The 16,048-nt window shown below is 44.2% G+C and overlaps 1 protein-coding gene across 2 annotated transcripts in view; it reads left to right on the forward strand.

Annotated features, from left to right (window-relative positions):
* Nucleotides 1–16,048, forward strand: part of Asb7 (ankyrin repeat and SOCS box containing 7) — a 38,844-nt gene that overhangs the window by 13,605 nt on the left and 9,191 nt on the right. Inside the window, exon 5 of one of the 2 annotated variants that reach the window (XM_048369219.1) lies at nucleotides 11,045–11,572. In XM_048369219.1, coding sequence (XP_048225176.1) covers nucleotides 11,045–11,572 — 528 coding nt within the window. Of the gene's footprint in view, nucleotides 1–11,044; nucleotides 11,651–16,048 lie in introns of both variants that reach the window. The other variant, XM_048369218.1, reaches the window with a different exon arrangement.

Consider the following 16,048-nt stretch of genomic DNA (forward strand, 5'->3'; position numbering starts at 1 on the left):
GGATGAAGCAGAGTGGTAGAACACAGGCTTAGCATGTTTGAAGCCCTAGTTGGGAGCCCCAGTACCCCCCCCCACACACAGTAGAATTCACATACTGTACAGCCAACTTAATATGCTGTTTAATGACAGTTTAAAGTGTACAGTTTAATGACTCTTACTCTGTTCATAGAGCTGGGCATCTATCGCCACAGTCAATTTTATTTTGTCTTTTTTTTTTTTTTTTTTTTTTTTTGCCAGTCCTGGGCCTTAAACTCGGGGCCTGAGCAATGTCCCTGGCTTCTTTTTTGCTCAAGGCTAGTACTCTGCCACTTGAACCACAGCGCCACTTCTGGCTGTTTTCTATATATGTGGTGCTGAGGAATCGAACCCAGGGCTTCATGTATACGAGGCGAGCACTCTTGCCACTAGGCCATATTCCCAGCCCCCCACAGTCAACTTTAAAACATCAACCTCACTTGTTTTGTATGAATACATGCACATTTACTTGGTTCTCTTAAATGTGGTATTAATGGGATATGCTATCCTATGTTTTGCTATTTTCTTATTTTAGTGTTTGAGAGATCATGAAATTTTCTCTGGAGATTTGATTTCCTGAGAAGGTCCTGCATGTATGCATACCTGAAGCTCAGATTTGAGGTAGCATATGTACTGTCAGAGGAAGAAGCACCTTTGTCCTGCTCCTGTGCCCTGCTGATGGCTGCGGTTGGCCCAGCCCGTGTCTCTTGCACAAGTATTCCTTGTAGGTGGGCATAGGTAGTTTACCATACCTGCATCACTCTTAATATCTGGCCTGCATCTTGACTTTTGTCACCATTAATAGATTAGTTCCCTGTCCCCATACAACTCTAGTCAGATTCCACTGTGTGGCTGTAATTTATTTACACTTAGGTCCTACGCTGGGCGTTTTTTTTTTTTTTTTTTTTTTTGGCCAGTCCTGGGCCTTGGACTCAGGGCCTGAGCACTGTCCCTGGCTTCCTTTTGCTCAAGGCTAGCACTCTGCCACTTGAGCCACAGCGCCACTTCTGGCCGTTTTCTGTATATGTGGTGCTGGGGAATCGAACCCAGGGCCTCATGTATACGAGGCAAGCTCTCTTGCCACTAGGCCATATCCCCAGCCCCTACGCTGGGCGTTTTAAACGGTTGGTTACAGGCATTCATACAGGGAATGTCCTCCACAGATCTTCTTTACCTAGAGGAGCGCTTCTTTCTGGAATAATACCTAGAAGGTGAATAATAATACCTTACCAGGTGGAGGAAAAAAATGTTTTTCTCCACACTGATGAATTGCCCTCTGAGGGGCTTGTCACCACTTCTGTGCTGTAGGCAGCGGGTGGGTGCAGGTGCCCCCCCCCCCGTGGCCTCTTTTATTTTTTCCATAAATGATATACCAAAAAAACAAAACAAAACCATGCATGACAGGGCCTATCTTTCTTTCCCAACTTTCAGGCACAGCTTTCTGTCCTTTGTTAGCTTCTGGCCCTGTGGTCACCTCCCAGTTTCTAGTTGCTTCTCATACTGATGCTCTTGTTGGGCAGAAGGCTTCTCCCCCCTGCCCCTTGTTTTTGGCCAGTCCTGGGGCTTGAACTCAGGGCCTGGGCACTATCCCTGAGTCTCTTTGTGTTCCAAGCTAGTGCTCTACCACTTGAACCACAGCGCTACTTCTGGCTTTTTCTGAGTAGTTTATTGGAGATAAGAGTCTCACAGACTTTCCTGCCCAGGCTGGCTTTGAACCGTTGATCCTCAGATGTCAGCCTCCTGAAGGCTCCCTTTTAATGTAGTTAAGGTTTTCTCTGGCCATATGTGTTCTAATTAGGATCTACATCCCTGCAGAGTTAGCACTTGCCTCTTGTTTCCTCCCAAAATGTTATGTGACTTCAGTTTTTTTTTTTTTTAATTTGTGTAGAGGAGTTTTTTGGTATAAAACAGGAAGTGTACAGGTTCAATGCCCCCCCACCCCTCCCCCACATAAAATAGCCATGTCAGGGCGCTGCTTGGCTGGGTAGAGAATTTTCATACCTGTGTGGAAGGTTCACCGGAAAGGAAAGGAAACCCGCCATATGGTTCAGGCAGAAAGGTGTTTATTGGGGGGAGAACAAACTGCCAGCCTGCACAAGATGGAGGTATGGGGAGACAGAGGGGAAGGAAGAAGAGAAAGAGAGAAAGGAGAGCAAGAGAGGGAAAGAGAGAAAAGGAAAGAGAGGGGAGACTCATATTGAGCCGGACTATATAGGGAAAGGCGGGAGGTATGGCTAGGTGGATTGGATGTGACCTGAGAGAAGGAGGCAGTAACTGCCTCCAGGTGTGCCAGTTACCTAGGTAACCTGGGCACAGACTTAAACAGGTGGGGGACATCTGCTTGGAGCCCTCCGGGGATGGACCTTACATTCTGGCCTTTTAATAATTGTGATAAAGGACATTGACTCTCTCTGACCACGTCCTGCTGGCAAGGGGCATCGATATTAGGGGCAAATGTAGAAATGTGGCCCCTCCAGGAGAAGGCAAGCAGCAGCTGTCCCTTGGTGGTATATACTAGTCCCTGAATGAAGCCTGGAAGAAGTTTAATGAGGCAAGAGCCACAACTCAGTAAGAATTGACCACAAATACTTGTCAATTACCTCTCTAAAACTGCCCGCTTTTTCCTTCTGCCTGTGGAGTCAGGCGATCTCAGAACTGCTTTAAGGGAGATTAACTGTGATTCTACCCACCACCATCTGGCCAAGATGGTGAATTTCTGAAGAAAACTTAGGTCAGTGATTGCAATTATTTTGCTTTTAGATCAAACCCAGAATGGCTAGCCTTTGAGAGGGAACCTGGGGGTGGGGGGGGGGGCGGAGTCTGGAACCCAGCGCCACACTCTCAAGGGCACAAGCCGAAAGGTTGGGTCATTAAGATTGATTTTTCTAGCTATAAGGTGTTTTGACTTTATGGAGTAGTCTGGTGAGGACATCGGAGTCCAATAAGGGCGTGGCGGGGGAGGGGTGTCTATAAGGATTGTAGAATGGGACCCACAAGGACATAGAGTCAAATTCTTGCTTCAAGCATCCCTGAGATGAGAACAGACTGGCCAAAAAGGCATAAGGGGTCCCTCTAGGGTAGTCAAACAATGTGGGCCTCCATTTCTGAGTTCTCAGTCTGAAATCTTGTTAAAACAACAGATGTTTTCATTTATCCTAGTGTTTGCATGTCTTATGTGTTCCCTTTATCCTGCTAGTTTAAAGAGTCTCAGAGAGTACTTTCCCTGGCACCTTAGATCCGGTGTGGGAGCTCACAGGAGCAGAGTCCTCCCTTCCTCCCTTCCCCCCTTCCTCCCTCCCCATGGGCCGCACATAACAAACACTCTAACAGGTCCTGCGTGGGGTCTGGTCCTGGCTTCCGCCCCGCGCCCACCCTGTGCTTCTCAGCCAGGAAGCTACTGTGGACACTTTTGTCCTTGGCCCGGATAGGGCCCGTTGCCAAGCCTTGTTGATTCTGCCTTGTGAGTCACTTTGGTATTTTACCGGGGGCCCTGCCCTACTCCTCGGCTTGAGAACCCTAGCTCCTCACCAGGACTGTTGAGTTGGTCATCACTAAGTCTTACTGCCCCCATCCCCCACAGTCCACCCAGGCCTGTTCCCCAGCCAGTCTCCAAATAACGTGATCCATTAGAAATGGAAATGGAAACATGGCCTCTTCAGACTCCATCCGTGGTTTCCAGAGGCATAGGCTTCAAGCCCTCCATGTGGTATGCATGACCCTTCATGATTGCCACTTCATCTCATGGAGACCCAGTCTTCCCACCTAGACTAGACAAGATCAGAGGAGATCCCGGAGACCGACACTGCGCCTTCTCTTCACAGCACCTCTTGCTTTCTAGCTGGTGTCTATCTATAGAGACTCTCTATAGAATCTCTATAGAGACTGCATGAGGATAGAACCCACATCTGTTTTGCTCCTAATGAAACAGAAAACACTACCAGTCAGCCACAATTCAGAGGCTTATCTTTTTTTAAAAAAAGAAAAAAAATATTAACTGACAGCCAGTGCTGGTGGCTCATGCCTGTAATCCCAGCTGCTCAGGAGACAAAAATCTGAGGATTACAGTCAGAAGAAGCCAGCACAGGTCTGTGAGACTCTTCTTTCCAACTAGCCACCAAAAATGCAGAAGTGGAGATGTGGTTCAAGTGGTGAGTACCAGCCTTGAGTGAAAAAGCCAAAGGAGAATGAGAGGCCCAGTACCAACACACACACACACACACACACACACACACACACACACACACACACACACCCTTACTACTCAGGAGGCAGCCAGCCCAGGCAGCAAAGTCTGTGAGACTTATCTCCAGTAAACTACCGAAAACCGTCAGGAATGGAGCTGTGGCTCAAGTGGCAGAGCACTAGCCCTTGAGCAAAAGAAGCTCATAGGCAGTGCTCAGGTCCCTAGCAAAATAAAAGTCACTAAATAGGGGTAAAGGAGGGAAAGGACTCAAAAGATGTGGGAACTCACTTGGATCTTCTCCCTGCACCCCCAGTGCCTGTGCAAGTTTGCACGTTTGTGTGTACACAAGAACTTGCAGATGGAGATGGCCATTTGAGTCACTTTAAATCATTAACTCAGGAAATACTTACTGAGCATCTAATAATATATGCCTGGTCCTTGTATCAGCACTGAGATACAAGGATAAACAAACCTGGTGCTAGCCTTCTGGCATTTCCTAGTCTAATTGCTGATAGGCTTATTTCTTAAGCATTTAATATACCCAGATTCTTCACATCAATTCTTTGTGGGTAGTAAGTTTTCCTTTTTGCATTGAGGGAAAAAAAAAAACAAAAAACTTGTAGCATGGAAGAGTAAGTGATTTACCCAAAGTGGTTTACCTGGAAAACAGTAGAGCAGGAGTTCAAACCATCACTTTAACCGTGACTGTAAGGGAGAGCACAAGTCCATTCCAGTAGAACAAGTTCAGTACCATGAATAACAGATTCTGCCTGTTGGAGGGGTGGTGGGGGGAAGGATTTCTAGAGAAAGAAAGCTTTGAGTGGGGTTCTTCAACACTGAAAGACAGGAAGGGAAGCTGGAAAGATAAGAGACATAGAACATTGTAAACACATGGACATAATAGTGTAGGAGGTTGGAGGAGAGGAGGATGGAAAAATAGTTGAACATGCTCAGTGGTGCATGCCTGTAATCCCAGCACTTGGGAAGTTGAAACAGGAGGATTGGATATTTGAGACCAACTTGGGCTGTACATAGTGAGTTCAAGGGCAGCCTTGAACTGTTCTATATACTAGAGACCTTGTCTTAAAAGGGAGAGGGAGGGGGTAGCATTGAGTATGACTGGACATACCCAATGGGGAGGAAAAGAGAAGCAGATTTGTGTACTAGAAAGTTCCTGGCCACCGAATGTGAATGGATCAGAAGGACAAATGCAGGCGAGATCCAGAAAAAGAATTGCCATTTACGGTGGTGAGAAAAGTGAGCAGTGAAATAGGGGAAGGTTAGCGGGATGGAGCTCAGGAGTCAGGACAGAGGCTATTCACACAACTAGAAATGGTTTATCCAAACTCTGTTTAAAGGGTTGGATTTTATCACTTTTAAACTGGGACACCCACCCGCAGTACAATTAAGCTGATGAATGGCCAAACAGCTAGTGAAAGTTGGAGATCCTGGGGTCCTGTGGGTGACTGACCCCAGGAGGGGACCTCAGGAGAGGCCCAAGGCTGAGATGGAGAACTCGTGTTGTCAGTAAGCCAAATGGAGTGAGTGGGACGCAGGCTCAGTCTACACCCATGCTGTCATAGTACAGGCCATTGAAGTGTCAGGGAAGTTAGAGAAATCCAGTTCTTAGTCACATGGGCTACTGTTTCAGTAGCAGCCACATGTGACTCCTGAAGTAGGAAGCAGAGGTATAAACCTGGCCTGCCCAGAGAAATGGAGTGACATTTTGTTGCCTTTTTTTTTTTAACATCGTGCTTCAAAATAGGGAAAATGCTGGGTGTTTTCATATCCCAAACTTGCAACATGAATAGCTGTCTGGGAACTTTTCTGACTGGGTTCGCATATTGGTGGTTTTCCAAGACGGAATCTGTTACAAAGGGTTAGAATTACAAGAAGCCTGTTATAGTATCTGCATTTTCCACGGCTGAACCTTCCAAAAAAATTCCAAGATGGTGTTGAGCATTTCAAGAAAATCACACAAAAAATCCAAACCAACAACTTTGGAGGCATTGATTCATGGGCCTGGAGGGCGTTGGACTGGGGCTGTGGGACCTGTGTATAGAGCAGACCCTCAGAGGAACCGGAGAAGCACAGTTCTGCCCCCCGACCCCCCACCCCCAGTAAACGAGGTAAAAATCTCCTTGGTGAACAGCAGGAAAATAGGAAGTAAGGGAATCATCAAAAGAGCCACAGGGGAATGGTCAGAGCTGGTTTTAGTTGTTTTTTGTGTGTTTTTTTTTTAAATGAAAGGGTTTATAGACGATAGTCCCTAAGGTGGTGACGTACACACCAGTGGGAATCGGGGAAAGCAGTCTGGAAGCACACATCGGAGCCTTAAGCATGGGAGATACATCAAATCCTACTCCTGTCAATTTAGTTAAATCAGCAACTAGCGTATGAAACTGTAACCTCTCTGTACATCACTTTGACAAGAAATAAGAAAAAACAAATCCTACAAAGTTATTCCCAGGACATAGTGTTAAAAGCAGGTGCCGGTGGATCATACCTATAATCCTATCTACTCAGCAGACTAAGATCTGAGGCTCCTAGTTTAAAGCCAGCCTAGGTGGGAAAGTCCATGAAACTCTTATCTCCAACTAACCACCAAAAAAGAAAAGCCGCAGTGGAACTGTGGCTCAAGTGGTAGAGTGCCAGCCTTGAGCAGGAAAGGGACAGTACCCAGGCCCTGAGTTCAAGCCCTAGTACACACACACACACACACACACACACACACACACACACACACACACACACAAACACACCACCCTTTTTAAATATAACATAAGAACAGAGGCACTCAGTGCCCAAGTATGGAGAAAGCACTCAGTGAGCACAAGAACAGACAATTTCTATAGGAAACGTGTAGAAGGAAAACAGGGTCATTGTAGTATTGATGGTAGTTACTAGTGAATACTTAACCTGTCAGTGGTTTTGTGTGTAAATATTCTTGAGGCTCATTTCATCTCCTACAAGACAATGACATAAAATTACTTTTGAACTATTACTGACCTTACAGTACACAAGGATGTCATATGCATGCCAGTAGTAGCACAGACAAAGGGAAAGGAAATGGAATTATATTGGAATAATTCCTATATTCTCAATTGAAACCCAAAGCAAAAGTAAGAATGAAATAATGAGGAAAACTGTCATCTATGTAATTAAAACTGGGCACACGATACAGAAAGTTGATAGGGGTAAGAAAAGGCAAAGCCTAGTTCTTTGACGAGCTCATTGAAAAGATGAAATCTCTATCTAGATTGATGGAGAAAAATGGAAAAAGATACTTGCACAGATCCTATAGACACCAAAAAGACAGAGAATATGATGAATACCTAGGTGCCGTTTAGAAGACTCAGACGCTTTGAAAGAAACAACTTTCCAAAAACCTAAGGGAAAAGTAGAACAATTGATTAGCCACGTATTGATTTAAGAAATTTAGCTCAAAATTTTACAACTTGCCCTGAAGGAAGTTTTAGGCCCAACTGAATTCCCCTTTAAGTATGAAAGGAACAAATAGCAATCCTATACAGACAAAGTAAGCTGTACAGATTTGCATTGCCTAAGAAGAAACCAAAGGCATGGAAAGAAAAGAAAACTGCAGACCTTCCAGGACAGGAGATATAAAAGTTCTTAGAGACTGGCTCTTAAAGAGGGATACTCCATTATGGTCATATAATAACCCCAATTCAGGGTTTAACAACTCAATAATTTACTCAATAATTTACTACATTAATAGAATAAACCTAAGAACTGAGTGATCATTTCAGGAGAAAACCTAGAAGTAGAGCTGTCACTCAAGTAGTAGAGCACTAGCCCTGGGGGGGGGGGGGCGGGGGGAAGGTCAGGAACAGCATCCAGGCCATGAGTTCAAGCCCCAGGACTAGCACATATCCCCTTTCCCAAAGCATAAAAACAAAAAGGCATCAGCATATTCACAAAACATGGAAAGGAGCGACATCAAGGCACATTGTGCCCATAAACTGATTTGCTGAATGGTAACTCCATTGTACAACCAGAGATAATAAAAAGCATGTCAGAGGGCTTGTATGCAGCTCCTGTAAAGAAGTCCTTTCAATTCCCATAAAAGTGAGACATTCTCATAAAAATAGGTCAATGACATGAGCATCAAATTTGCAAAAGACAAAAACCCAGTTACCATGAGTTACCTGAGAATTGCAAGAGATCCATAAGCCACTGTCAGCTTTTAAGGGGTAAAATTTTGAAGTATGAAACTCCTGAATTGCTGGTGGGAAGATAGCATCGTTAACCAAAATTGTAGGAATATCATTTTGCTTTCATTTTAATATGTATTAAAATTTTTCAGTAAACAAAATAAGTTCAAAAGTTATTTTAGATGAAGTGTTTGAGGACAGCTTTTTTCTTTTGTTTTGTTTTTTGCCAGTTCTGGGGCTTGAACTGCCTGGATTTTTTTTTTGTTCAAGGCTAGCACTCTACCATTTGAGCCACAGCGCCACTTATGGATTTTTCTGTTCATGTACTGAGGAATCCAGCCCAGGGCTTCATGTATATGAGGCGAGCACTTTACCACTAGGCCATATTCCCAGTTCCCTCCAGGATAGCTTTTTGGTAAAGGGTTTTTGTGAACAGACAAAGTTAGGTAAATCAGTTAGTGAAATTGACTGCATGTACTCAACCCATGTTTTACTGAACTTGGTATTTCATAGTTTGTATTTCATAGTTTCTGTGGCTATTACAAAGGAGATCATTTCTTATTGCATTGGCTAATACTAATCCTAAAATCCTGGGTTTTCCCCCATCTTCCTCTGCCTTATAATCTCACTTTGCCATTAATCTCCAGAGGGCAGTGACTATTCCTACTCCATCGCTCTTTCCAGACTTGATTCCCAGGTTAATGTATTTGAATGATTTTTACCGAGACCAACCAGAGGACCAAAGCGTGCGTTAATCCGTCTTTCCTTAGCTTAGTGAGGCACCAAAGTGTCCATAGAAACAAGAAAGGCCTTCAGAGGGAATAAAAGATGCTGGTGCTATTAGAGTAAGTTTCAGGATGCAGGTGAGGGTGGGGAGACCATGGCCATGACGGTATTGATAGATGTCACTCAGATGTGGAAAGACTGGCCGGGAGTAGGTCAGACATGATGCTTTGGCAAGATTAATGATTGTGTTGAATGGGTGAGGGGGAGCTTTTCTTTTTCCTGCCTGTCTCTCCTTGGTCTCCTTTGGGACAGGTGAGGTCTGTGAAACCATTTTTTAGAGGGGTTTAAGAACTGGGCTTGTGCTGTACAAGTGTAACCTCTTCGTGGTCATATCCGTGCTTCTCCAGTAGGTGGCAGCAAAGCCACCTTAAAAAAAGTTACATGGCACATAAGTCCTGCAGAGGGTGCCTTTATTGTCCTTAGGAACAGATAAAAGCGGTGTCGCCACTGTATTTCAATTGATGTTAAATGTCTTGAGAAACTAAAATGATTGATCAATTATACCTAAAAGTGTTACTCTTTTTTTTAAAAAAAATACAAGTTTTGTTAGCAACTCCTGACCTAGAATCTTCACCCTGTGCAGTATGATGAATATTTTGACATGCCATTTTCTGCCTCATAAACTTCTCTTAAGAGAATCCAGCTGTTACACAGTATATTCCCGAATAAAATGGCTACATCACATAAACTTGGAGGCGTTTTGTGCATGTGAAAAACACCAATGATGACGTTTTCTGTTGCATAAGCTATTGAGGGTGGGAACTTTCCTAAGAAGACAGCATTTTTATCCAAGTAGTCAGGTATGGCGAATTAGTCTCTCCCCAAACTGCTAGCCTTCCCAAAGAGGCTGTAGAGGGAGAAAGGCCTAGTTCTGTCCCATCCTGCCTTCCACTCGGGAATGCGAGCCATGGGAACTGCACAACAAAGAGGCAGGCACCTTTGAGAGAGGTCTGTGATTACAGGAGTCATCTCGCTGATAAGTTCTTGTCCCTTTTCCCCCTTTGGAACTCAGTTGAAGTTTTTTTAAAAAAAATATTATAAAGGCAATGTACAGAGGGCTTACTGATTCATAAGTCAGGTAATGAGTACATTTCTTTTTGGACAGTGTCACTTCTTCACACTCTTCCAATTTAGAAGAGTTGGGTTGTTGTTGTTGTTTTTTTTTTAACTCTTTAACAAATAGTGTTCATCGAGTGCTGAGGTTTCTCTGTTTTTCACATAATGTGCTGTTTAAGTCTGATTAAACTCAAGACCATGGAAAGAAACAAAAGAGTTCAGAGTCGTTTTTAATTTTATGAAAACATGATTTATCACAATCATTTACCATCTATCTCACAAGCTTTGGAATTTTAACAGACCACAGAAAACCTTCTTCTATTTTTCTTAAACCTAATCCACCCTAAAACAAACACAGTCTGCCAAACCATCGTACATCCGTAATTCAGAGGAGCAGATGGTGCCGCACACATGCTTCTGTTTAAGACCAAGAAGGAGCACAAGAGAAAAAGAAAACAAAAGATTCAAAAGCAAAAAGAAACATGCAGTCACACAGAACTGAGGCTTGAGTAGCCAGAAGCACTTGGATAAATTAGAGATGGGAAGATGTGGTGGTCCAAACTCTGTTGGGTGTGTATATCATTTTTAAACCCTGGGTAAGTCCTTCCCCTGCCTCTAACTCAGACTTGGTAACTTTTGTACCGACACTTGCTTTCCTTTGGAACTAGACTCAGGGTAAACTGAGGGCAACCGTTCGTAGCGATCCTTATGCGTGATCCCTTTACATTTTTTTAACATGAGAATTAGCCGAAATGTTGGGTTCCACGGTAGAGCGTGTGTTTTTTTTTGTGAGTATCCCCTAACACCTCCATGTTGGTTTTAACTGCAGCTGATCCCACGGTGAAGGACTTAATCGGAGGCTTCACTGCTCTTCATTACGCAGCCATGCATGGCCGGGCCAGGATCGCACGCCTGATGTTGGAGTCGGAATATCGGAGTGACATTATTAATGCAAAAAGCAATGATGGCTGGACTCCCCTCCACGTGGCTGCCCACTACGGTAGGGACTCGTTTGTCCGGCTCCTCCTGGAGTTCAAGGCCGAGGTCGACCCGCTCAGCGATAAAGGTACCACCCCCCTTCAGCTCGCCATCATCCGAGAGAGGTCGAGCTGTGTGAAAATCCTCCTGGACCACAATGCCAACATTGACATTCAGAATGGTTTCCTGCTGCGATACGCTGTCATCAAGAGCAACCATTCTTACTGCCGGATGTTCCTTCAGAGGGGAGCAGACACAAACTTGGGGCGCCTGGAGGACGGGCAGACTCCTTTGCACTTGTCCGCCCTGAGGGATGATGTTCTGTGTGCACGGATGTTGTATAACTATGGCGCAGACACGAACACAAGGAACTATGAAGGTCAGACCCCACTGGCTGTTTCAATAAGTATTTCGGGAAGTAGTCGGCCGTGTTTGGATTTCTTACAAGAAGTCACAAGTATGTAATATGATTATTACTATTATCTCTTTCTTTAAAAAAAAAAAGTGTACATCTTCTGAGGAGCTTAAGGTGTTTTTATAACATAAGATGACAAGACATTAGTCATTCCTGTAAGTCCTGCTGGTAAGTAATGCCTCATTTATTTAAAAAAAAAAAAGACCTTAGAAAAAGTTCTAAATCCAGATGTGTTACTGAAAGGAATGGGAAGGAGGTAAAGGGTGGGGAAAGAAAGGGACAAGGACTGAAGGGAGAATTTTCAGAATGAGTCAAGGTCCATGTTGGACTGAAGCCATTCCTGTTGGTCAGAAGAATGGCCATTCTAGGGTTTCATAGAATACAGAAATTAGAATTGGAATTACTGGGAGAGTTCTGGGCTTTAGATACCTTAGCTATGAGAATGTTCTAGAAGGTTGGTTTGGGGTTTCTTGTGTGGTTTTTTTTTTTTTTTTGGTGTTTATGTGTGTGTCCATGTGCTGATTCTGCGGTTTGAACTCGGGACCTGGGCACTACCCCTGAGCTTTTGTGCTCAAGGCTAGTACCACTTGAGCCACAGCTGCACTACTGGCTTTTTTGGTGTTTAATTGAAGGTAAGAGTCTTGTGAACTTCCCTACCGGTGATGCTCAGATCTCAGCCTCCTGAGATGAGAGGCATGAGCCACTGGTGCCTGGCTAGAACTGAGGCTTTATTCCTCAGTCATTCACATCGTATGTAGTGGTTCTTCTGTGGGTGAATGGCGTAAGATGGGAAGGCAGTATATTTATTCAGGCATGGCAGTTCAGGGAACTCGGATTGTAAGAAAACCTTGCCATGGGTGGGGAGTTTGGTCCCACTGTTCCCAGGCCACCCTGAGGCCATTGATTGCTGCTCTGGTTTTAAATGGCACTTCTCTTCATGCCTAGAAGTGTCTGCTGTGCCGGGGCATCTGGGTCTGAGCTGTGTTCTGACGGGAGCATTCTTTGTGTGGACTTAGCTACCCTCTGGCTCAGCCCCTTCTTCCAGAAAGCTAAAGTCCAGAAACAAAATGGATGCCATACTTTTCCTAGCGCATGCCCTCGTATGAGTGTGTGGTCACTTTTGCCAAAGGTGGATTTATGGCCAGGGCATGAGGCACAAGTGGGAAGGGATGTTGATTTCGGTGAATGGCCCCCTCTGCCGGAAGCTTTACGAAGAAATCAGATGTAACTGGAAGTTTATGTGTTTGATACCAGGGCACCCTCCCCATTACATGGATGCCGACTATGGCATAAAAAGAAATCACCTTCAGCTCCAACTCCGTTGCCCACGGCCCCGCACAGCCCGCGTGTGAGAGGAAGAGAAGCTCCCACTGCTTGTTCAATATGGCAGCCTTTGGCCCTGCATGGCTCTGAGCCCTTGTTCTGTGGTTAATGTCCCAAAGGGGACTGAATTTTAAATTTTATGTAGTCATAATTAAAGTGGCCATTGTGTTCATGGAGCCAAGAACCCCTAAAGGTGTTGGGGGCTGTGGATATGGAGCCAGGGCTGCTGGTTGACACGCCTGCATCTTTCCCTTGGGTTCAAGCAGTGTGGCTTCCTCAGGATGTCAGTTCGCTTCACACTCACAGTCCGGTTTGGTAAATGTCTTGCCCCGTGGACAGGGGCATAGACTAGATGTGTGCTCAAGGCGAGCGCTGTACCATGTCAAGCCACGGTCTACTTCCAGTTTCTGGTGGTTCATTGGAGATGAGTCTCACCAACTTTCCTGCCTTGGCTGGCTTTGAGCTGCAGTCCTCAGATCTCAGCCTCCCGAGTAGCTGGGATGCTGGGAGCCACCAGCGCCTGGCAGCAGCTACTTTCCAAAGCAGTGCTTTTCTGCTCCTTGTGGTTTTGAAATAAGCTTTAGAACTTGGGCACAGGGCATTCTTGCAGGGCTCCTCAAGACCCTGGTAGAGTCCACGAGGTCCAGACTGGTTTCCTACCAGGACTGAAGGCGTGTTTGCCTTTCCCACTGGGATTGCATTTCCTCTGCTGGTCTACAGGCTACAGAGAGAAACTGCTGACAGGTGAGCCCGAATCGAGCCAGGGGCCAGGTTCCTTCTCCCCAGGCAACCTCAGTTGAAAAGGAGGAACATATATCTCTATGCATGTCCATGTATGTGTGTGTGTATATAATAAGCTTACTGCTTTAGCGCTCTTTTCCCCAGTATCCTTAGTCTGGATAGGTAGATTATCTTCTTCGTTTGTTTTTTTTTTGTTTTATTCTAGAGGTAATGTCTCCCTATGTAACCCAGGCTGGCCTCCCAACTCCTGATCCTCCTGCCTCAGCCTCCTGACCTGCGCCACACACCACCCACAGCCTGCTAAGGTCTCCACTGTTTTTAGGACAGAGCTTAAGCTAGTGGGTTGGGCTTTGTGCCTCACACTCAGAAGTGTGAGCAGAAGCAGTGGTTGTGTTCTGGAAGATGACATACAAAGGTTGGAATCCCACCACAGGTAGGCTCTGGTGTGGTGAGATTTCCATCTGTATGCTTCGAGGAAGTAAATGGCTCACATTTCTACAAAACATTGTAAGTAGATTGGAATTGAGTTGTGTAAACTGTTTCACAGGAGACTTAATCCGTCAAGTACTTAAGCGGGTTGATTTCTAGAACATCAGTCACAGATGTTTAAAAATAATAGTTTACAAATATCGTAGTAACCAGAAATATGTTTTTGTTTAGATTTTAGCAACAGTTAAGCACCGTGGGTTTTTTTTTTAAATAAAACAAAAGTACTATGTTTGCAGAAATAAAATCTTGAAAACAAGATTTCAGACTTTGAAAGAAGAGCTCAGCAACTTTGGGGCCAGAAGTTTGTCAGTTGTAGAAAGAAGACTCACCTAAATAAATAACAAAATTATTTTAAATACAATTTAAAGATGAAAAAATTAAACAATTTTAGCTAAAATAGCTAAATAAAAATTTAAAAATAAGGACTGGTGGAAGTCATGTCTTTTTTTTTAAAGAAAGCAAAATAGACCAGTCTCGTCTGAGCTAAATTGATTATAGTGAAAGGTGTGAGTAGGTGGTCACATGATCAGTCTCCACATCAGTTGTTCTGACCTACTGTACACCTCTCCAGTTCTTGGGTTGTTTTGTAGAATGGATTGTTGGTAGAGTATCATATAACATAATGGAACTCCCTGTCATTTATAGAGTATCCTATAACATGATCTAACTCTCTGTGATTCTTTTTGTAATTGTAGAGATACTAGGGTTGAACCCAAAGGCTTCCTAAACATGGTCTCTCTTCACTTTGAGCTATACCTCCAGTATAAGATTACTTTTTTTATTGTTCTGGTACTGAGTCTTGAACTCAGAGTCCCTGAGCATTTTCACTCAAGGTTAGCACTCTACCACTTGAACCATAACTCCACTTCTGGCTTTTTGCTGGTTAATTGGAGGTAAGAGCCTGACAGACTTTCCTGTCCTGGCTGGCTTCAGTCTTCGATCCTCAGATCTCAGCCTCCTCAGTAGCTAGGATTACAGACTTGAGCCACTGGCGCCTGCCTGGTTTTGATTATTGATTTCCCCAGACATTAGTATTACAGTCTTACTAGATTGCCCTTTTATAAATAAAAAAGTATAGTTTTAAGTCAAGTTACACCACATTTTAAGGTTATTTGATACAGAAAACATCTTGTCATACACTTTTGCAGTATTTTCTTTCTTTTTAATTTTGTGCTGGTTGTAGGGCTTGAACTCAGGGCCTAGGTACTGTCCATGAATTTCTTTGCTCAAGTTTTTCCACTTGTGCCACAGCTCCACTTCTGGCTTTTTGGTGGTTCTTTGGCGATAAGAGAGTCATGGACTTTCCTGTCTGGGCTGGCTTCAAACTATGATCCTCAGATCTCAGCCTCCTGAGGAGCTAAGATGACAGGTATAAGCCACCAGGGCCTGGCTACTTTTGCAGTATTTCCATTCCTGTCTCTAATGTCAGCATCTAGAGATTTCTTGTCATTTGTTAGTAAGCTATGTATGGTTTTGTTTCACTCAACACAAATGTTAAGCTCTAAGAACTCATTTGCCTATGGAAAAATTAGAGCCAGTGGACAAATGTCAAAGTCTTATACTTGTATACATTTGGATTCCAAGAGAATGCCGTGATTTATTTTTAAGGGGAGCTAGAAATTGCCTTTGGTTCTGTGTCCTATGAAGTAAGATTTGTTTAAAGCACTTCATACAAAGTCCCAGAGAAGGAAAAAAGAGGCAAGAACAAAAGAGCAAAGTATGTTCCTGGTAGGATTTTACAATAGGAAGCTGAGATAAAACAAAGGGAGGTGTTGTTGATTCCAGATGTTGGCCATTCCAGATGTTGACCTTTGATGGGGAGGGTCTCGAATAATGGTCAGGTGTGGAGAGCAGTCCAGAGTGGGCTAAACCTTCTTCCTTAGCATT

This window comes from Perognathus longimembris, chromosome 20 (genome assembly GCF_023159225.1).
Source record: "Perognathus longimembris pacificus isolate PPM17 chromosome 20, ASM2315922v1, whole genome shotgun sequence".
NCBI classification, from domain to species: domain Eukaryota; kingdom Metazoa; phylum Chordata; class Mammalia; order Rodentia; family Heteromyidae; genus Perognathus; species Perognathus longimembris.